General features: G+C 52.4%; 1 protein-coding gene across 1 annotated transcript in view; it reads right to left on the reverse strand.

The window, feature by feature from the left end:
- SORCS3 (sortilin related VPS10 domain containing receptor 3) overlaps positions 1-7,240 on the reverse strand; it is a 552,458-nt gene extending 545,218 nt beyond the window's left edge. The window contains exon 1 of the mRNA XM_080641763.1: positions 6,155-7,240. Within this exon, the coding sequence (XP_080497889.1) occupies positions 6,155-6,781 (627 nt within the window). The 5' untranslated portion in view covers positions 6,782-7,240. The remainder of the gene's footprint in view (positions 1-6,154) is intronic.
- Positions 7,241-7,633: the final 393 nt, after the last annotated feature.

Consider the following 7,633-nt stretch of genomic DNA (forward strand, 5'->3'; position numbering starts at 1 on the left):
TGACCACATATCACCCCATGGCATCTGTCTTGTTGTCATATGTTACTTTATACAAGAGCAGTCTCATTTCCAAAGCATATTGGAAGGACCTAAGGCAAACATTGCCTTGTCTTTGTTTGTCTTCTCCCTCCATCACACTCCTACCAGCCCCTGTGTCCAGACCACTGGCACACACAGAGGAAATACTTAGCGAAGGGTTGAATATCTTATATGAGACTATCTAATCTCTGGAGTACATAAGAAAGAAGCCAAGGCTGCTGACCAGTCCCTATTTCTATCTTACTAAATGGGATAGAGATGCCTCTAAATCTTATGTTAAAATTCATACATGAATGATAAGTATAAACTCAATGCTATTAAGAGACGGTGTTAGTGCCCATCCGAAGATGAGTGGATTAAAAAACTATGGTACATCTACACAATGGAATACTATGCTGCTATAAAAAAGAAAGGGCTCTTACAATTCACAACAGCATGGATGGACATGGAGATTATTATGCTAAGCGAAATAAGCCAGTTGGGGAAAGATAAATATGACATGATCTCACTCATTTGTGGAATATAATAAACAACATAAAATGATGAACAAAAATAGATCCAGAGACAGAGAAAGCTTGAACAGACCATCAAACTTCAGAGGGAAGGTAGGAAGGGAGGGATGGTAAGAGATCAACCAAAGGACTTGTATGCATGCATATAAGCATAACCAATGGACACAGACACTAGGGGGGTAAGGGCATGTGCTGGGGGGTGGGAGTGGCCAGGGAGAGGTCAATGGGGAAAAAAGGAGACATATGTAATACTTTAAACAATAATGAATTTTTTTAAAAAAGAGATGGTGTTAGACTGCCCAACCACCTCTCCCCACCCCCGTGGCTAAGGCAGTCAATAAATTCTATACTACTTAGGAAAAGGGGAAATAAATGCCTCTAAGGAAGGTTCCATAGAGGTGCTGTGTTTGAATCTCTAACAATGCTATGAATAACAATAGAGGGAGACTCAAGAGCTAAGGCTTGGAGTCCAGAGGAGGCTTGGCACAATGAAGGGTTAGCTAGAGTGAAGGAGTCAAATATAAAAGCTGGAGAAAGAGACCAAGAATATACACAGTGAGGGGCCCTGAATGCCAAGCTAAGGGACTTTGGATTTGAATCTAAAGGTTAAAGGTACTCAAGCTTGAATGTGGACACTGCTTGAAATACTCCTGGTGATAACAGCTGTCAAGTTAGAAGCGACTGAGAAAGAAATCATTGATATCCCAAAGGATAAGAATTTCCAATTCCTTTGTAGCCTCTGTTAAATGAGATGTGGGACTATCCTCCTTTACCCACATGGTCCAACATGACTGAGTACCTACCCCATGTAAGGCAGAGCTCTCTTATCTCTACTCACTGCCAACAAAGTCAGTCTCCCACCAGTTCAAAGGAGGATAAGGATGGTCAGCCAAATTCCATCCACCCCATAGTGCCAGATCTGATGACTCAAAATGACCCACCAGGCACTAGCATTCTATTTTCCATCTCCTCCTCCACAAGGTCTGTTTTCTCCCAAACTTGCTAAAAAAATCATCCTTTGGCATTTTTCCCTATGCAGGAAGTGTCTCAAGCCAGCCAAGAACCAAAGGAAGCAGGAGATCAACAGGTGAGTCAAAGCACCAGGCCTCAGGTACACCTAGCCTTGGATAAAGCCCTGGCCTTCAGACACATCTTCCTTCTCAGCCTGTCTGGCTATGCTGCACCTCTCAGCTCCTTCCAGTTTCTAAATTCCTTCCGTTGCAATGTAGATATACACAGCCCCAGGGAAAAGCAGTTCTCCCTTCTGCTCCCTGAGCCTTCTTGCCACTGGAGCCACAACCCCCCTTCCTTGAAATCCCATTGGAGAAGCCACTTCCTGGCATTCCTTTCTTGTCAACTCCAAAGCAAGCTCCAACTACTACATTTCTGCAATCATTCAATCAGGCCTCCCAATTACGGAGTTTGCAACTTCTGCTCACCTTGGAAATCACTGCAGGATCTGAGAAGCAAATAACACTCTGTAACCCAGACATCAGAGGAAGCACAGAGCAGACAAATAGCCTGTGTCAACCCTTTCCTCTTATCCCCTCCCCCAGGCCAACAGTGACCAGGAGCAATTAGTGCTTTCTGCCTTTCCCAGCTACATCTCCACTGTGATGGCTCCCCTGTAATATTAATTAAAAACAGATTCTTTTTGGCAGACCCTCGAAGAACAGCTTCTGTGGCAGGTTTCTTTATTAAGCCTCTGAGAAGGCAAAATGCATTAAGAAATTATGACATGGGGACTGTGAGCACAGACAATGAAGGCTAGACAATCCAGCCAAAAGCTATCTGAAAAATCTGTTTGGGAGCCACAATTAGATGCTCCAGTGAGTGGAATACAATTAATCAGATCAAATCTGTCACTATTTTGCACATTAGGAGTAAATATTTTAGAGCACAGTTCAGCTGAATTAGTTAAGGGTATGAAATCCCAACTGGGAGAATCCGTGTGTCCCCACCTGCTAGCATGCTCAGGGAAGGGTGGTCTGATAGGAACCTGGAATTGCCAGCATCTCTCATTTCTCTTCACCAAGCTGCAGTGTTGGGCACATTAACTGAAAACTATCTGGCAAGTCGTTCCGACCAGATACACTGCAGGGGCAGCAGCCTGCAAATCCATGCTCTGGGAGTGAGCTGCTGGAAAGGAATGGGGATCCATCTAAAGAGGGGCAGCTCTTCCACCTCAATATCAGGAATGGAAATCCCCCCCAATGATTACTCCAGGGAGGAGGGGGCATGGAACGTGGGCTGTTGCCTTCACAACTCTCCACAGCCATTTGCCAACTCACTGACCAAGCAGGGGGGTATCTTCCTTCCTTTGTGGGAGAAGGGCAGAATGATGGTTTTCTGTTCCCCTGGAAACCATGGGGACTGGTCTCTCTCTGGATGTTTGTGGAACATTCTCTAACCCATTTATCACCAGGATCCCAGCTGGAGATAACCAGAGAGAATGAATGGCAAATCACTCAGGTTCCAAGTTCAAGTCCACTTATCTCTCCCCCAGAACACCTGGCAGGGCAAGAACAATCAGTGGGGAACCAGGAGGGGGCGTGGGGAGGACACCTAGACTTCATCCCTTCCTAATGCACTATGGCTCAAGCCTGCTGGGCACCTCCTCCTTGGCCCCCTTGTCATCCCTCACCACTCTTGGGACCAAAGTGAATACATGTTCCAAGCCTGGGACAAGGATATCCCTCTGCCCACTGAGCCCCTGGGTACATGCTGGACACATGAGGTGGGGTGGAGGTCCTTGTCTTGCATGTCCACTCTGCATGTCTGACTGCAAACTGTCAGAGTGGAGTTCAATTTCCAGTTATATGAGATGACTGAAAAGTTCCTAAAAAGTAACTCATGTCAAGTAACAAGGTCCACCAAAGGCACTTGCAAGGAGAACATGTTAGCCTGGTGCCTCCCCAGAGCAGTACGTGTTTAACACTTTTGAAGCCAGAAGAGAAGATGGAATTCTCTTTTCATGTCAAAAGAGCCTTGGTAGGACCCAAATTTTCTGCCTTGGGGCCATCTCTCTCCACTTTGACCTTTCAGAAGATCCATCAACCCCATCATTCTTCACCTGAATTTTATCTAGAGCACCTTCTTTCACTCCCTCGGGACAGGGAGAGGGGAGAGAGAAACCAACTGGGTAAGGTAGTAGAAAATGGTTTCCCAATTACTCTCCCAAGGGGTTGTTTTTTTTTAAGTCTCTAAAAGACAGAGTCACGTTAATGTTTCCCCATATTCTCTCAGAGCATCAGGGCCCAATACTCAGCAAAGCCTTTCTCACTGGTATTGCCTGCAAAGCGTGGTCAAAAGAGGCAGGTCCAGCCCAGGAGCTCAAGAGACAGTCCTTCTCTGGACCAGAGAAAGAGGATACCATGGGATCCCTGCACCAGCTATGCTACCTTGTCTTTTGCTTAAACGGTAAGACGTGCCACCAGCACAACCAATAAACCCCTGGGGCACTATCTGTGGATTGTCCAAACCTCATCACTGTTACTAAAGACTCCAAGGCCAACTTGTCCACTCCCCAGACCCCACTGGCCCTCTTTTAACTGAAGACCCATTTCCTTGGGGAACATTGGGCAAGACATGCCCCCTCACTTCTTCTGCTGTGCACGGGCACACAAGATGGGCAGAGAAGGCTATGCTCATTTAACTACTATTTACAAAAAGCAAGTACTATTCTCTAAAGTCCCATCTTCAAAGGCTTTGTCAACACACACACACACACACACACACACACACACAGATCCTTAAAATAAAAGCAGAGGTATAAGAAAACTCTTCAGGAAGAGTTTAATGTTTCTGTAATTCATGATAAAGTCACAGGTACATGAGGACATCGCCTCTTCCTTCAAGGACGCATTTATTTCAGGATATCCTGTCCCTCCTCCTCACCCAGGAAGGAATATACACACACACACACACACACACACACACACACACACATGCACACATGCACACTCCTCTGGGAACTTGTAAGTCTTCAATCACCCATCCCTGCAAAGGCACATGTTGCCCGCTCCCCACATCCACAGCTGCCCACTCCAAAGCTATGGGGTATTTGCTAGGGGCAGATGAAGCAGCCGCGCTGTGCTGGCTGCCAAGGATCTGGACAGCCCAAGTCCTTCCCACCCAGCACCCTTTCCCCAGGCTGGGCTACCAGCGCTGTGTGTCATTAAGAACCAGGGAATCTGTACTCAGGATTGCCTATGTGCTACGCTCCTAGCTTTCCTGTTATTCGCTTCTCCCCCGCCCATACCACCCCCAACCAGGCCCGTTAAAATAAGATGAAATTTTCGCAGGGAAATCTTTAATGCCAGTCATGAAGAGACATACAAAGAGAGGAGGGCGGCGCTTTCCCATCCAATGAGTTCCCCCAAGCTGCCTGTGCAGACATCCATCATCCTCCTGCCCAACGCCAGGGTCCCATGCGATCCGGAGAGCCAGAGAAGAGAAAAGGATTTTTGTGAGACTGGCTGAAGTGGGGACAACGGAAGTGAGGGGAGTGGGGTAAATCATGGGAGGCAGTTCCTCTCCGCCCGGAGAGCCCATTCCCAGCTGTTCCTGGGCTTGGCTGCACCGCGCTGGGTGCAGGCGAGTTGGGTGCGGAGGGACTCTCTGGGCCCGCTCTGCTGCGGGCTGCAGCGGCTGCTGGGGCAGACGGGGCCGGAGCCCAGCGCTGGATCCAGAGCTCAGAGCCACAGGAGTGGACTCGAGGGCGCCACCTCTCGATACAGCCGCTTCCCGGGGAACCTGGCCACAGAGTAGAGGTGGAAAGGTGTGCTGGAAGCACAGAGGACCCATCTCCACTCGGGAGCGGATTGTATGTAGTGCAGGACGACTCGGCCCAGGCGAGTTTTTTTGTTTTTGTTTTTTGCTCAGCGACTTGTGTGTGCTTGTGCATGTGTGAGGGGAATGGGTGCTGAATTTCACTTCACGCTTTAAACTTTTTTGCTGCCTCTCCTGTAGCATTCCAGGGCTGCTGCCCAGGTTGGGGCGGGGGCGAGGCGGGGGAGGATCAGTGTCACCTGGAGGCCAGGCTGGGGTCGGCATGGCCCTGTTTCCCGCCAGGGATGGGAGAAAGTGGCCGGGAGCAGAGAGCTGAGACCCTAAGGCGGGCAGGAGTAAGGGGTCTGAGTGGCCTGCATCTCCCGGGTTCCCTTCCGAGTGATTGGAGACGAGAAAGGGGAAGGAAGCCCTGGCTGTCGCTAGACTCTGTCAGTCTGTCCAGCGGCTCCCATCCCAAATCAGTCAGTGTCCTCACTACGGATTCAATCGCCCAACTGGAAAACTCCAAGCCGAGTACACCAGAACTACAGATCATCGACTACAGATCCCTCCTCTGCTCATCTTGAAGCTCCTTCATCCTCCCCTCCCCTCCAGGCTGCCCCAATCCTAGGGTCACCAATAAACAAACACACACACCATCTTCCAACAAACTCCACTAACCTGTTGGGGGCGTGGGGGAAGCTAGGTCAACCTGTTCTAAAAGTCAAGGTGCTACCCAGCCCGACCCTCGAATAACTGTTCCTTGTTCCTGCCCCCCATGCTCCCTTGCTGCGGGGAGGCAGTGGGATCCCCTGCCCGCGGTGGGTACTCACGCTGCTGTTGTGTCCTGACCAGTGCACCATGGCTTGGTTGTGGGCCGAATCCCCGGTCAGCGCGAAGGAGGTGCTGGGCAGCCTGAGCTCTTCGGCCGCCGCGCCCCCAGCCCGCGAAGCCTTTGCCTCCTCCCGGAGCCCCGTGGCCAGAGGACGGCTTCCTTTGGAACCATCGGACAAAGCAGTGGCCCGGGAGTCCCCGCGTTCCAGGGCACTGGGGGGCTGCGCTCGGCGACTCCTCCTCGAGCCGCCAGGTTTGCTAGGAGCCGGGATGCCCTGTCCCCACCATGCACCTGCCGGCGACAGCCCCCCAGCATCTTCCTGCTTATTTCCTCCACTACCGCCGGCTGCCTGGGGCATCGGCTCTGGTCCGGGCCGGCGCCCGAGCGCGGCGCCTCTCCGTGCTGTCGCCAGTTGCTCCGGCCACTGGCTTGCCACTGCCCGCGGCAAGAGAGGCAGCAGAGCCGGGTGCCTCGAAACCGGGGCCGCAGGGCGCCCAGGACCGCCTGTAGCTCCCCAAGTGATCTCGGCACCGGCTAGGACCCACGTCGACAGGAGCAGGAGCCCAGTCCGGGCAAGGGGCGCCCCGGGCCAACCTGCGGGGCGCTCCGTGCGCGCCAACTCCATCCCGCTGCGGCAGCCGAGGCTCGGGCCGCGAAGTGTGTGGCGCCTGCCGAGATGCGGGTCCGTGCGCGGGGTGTGCGTCTGCCAGCGAGCCAGCCAGCGAGTGTGTGTGTCGGGGGAGTGGGGAGGGGGCGGCCGGGAAGGAGGTGGCTCGGGCTGGCGCGCCTCCTGGGTCCTCTCCACTCCTCTCCTCGCTCTTGATCGCTTGCTCTCTTGTCCAGAGGGTGATTCCAAACCCAGGGGAAAATAATAAACGCCCCTTCGGTGCTTTTTTTTCTCCCTTAAAATAAGATCCCCAAAATCTTCCCCACCGAGCTCCAACAGAAATTTTGTAAAAAGGAGTGTTCAACGATAATGAGAAAATCCTCTTTTAAAATATGAAAATCAAGCCAGATCCAGAAGGGGCTGGTGACAGACCCCAATCCAGTCTCTCCGAAATCCAGCCTCCAACCTGCTCCCGGTGAAGAGTTGGGAGATGCTTCTTGCTGCTTTTAGGGGGTTACTCTTCCGGCCCGTTGGGGTGGGTGGGGGCGGGGGGAGATGGCACGCCCGGAGGACAGAATGGGTCTCAGGGGAGGAGGAGTAAAGTGTTTTCAGCGCCAACTGTTCCGTTCGGGAGCCAAGGGGGAGCCCAGCCAGAGCTGGCGCGTGGGGAGACAGCACTAGGAAGCTGAGCGAGGGATGGACCGGGGACTCCACTCCGGCTCCCCGGCCCCCACCCCTCGCAGCCTGCACCTCCCGCCTGGGCGGGGGACGCGTAGAGTGCTCCTGTGCGCTTGCGTGCGCGCCGGCGGGCGGGGTGAGGAGAGTGGTGCGCTGGAGGCGGGCAGGCGGGCGGGCGCCCCTGGATGGGGG

The sequence above is a fragment of the Plecotus auritus genome (genome assembly GCF_963455305.1).
Source record: "Plecotus auritus genome assembly, chromosome: 9".
Taxonomy (NCBI): Eukaryota; Metazoa; Chordata; class Mammalia; order Chiroptera; family Vespertilionidae; genus Plecotus; species Plecotus auritus.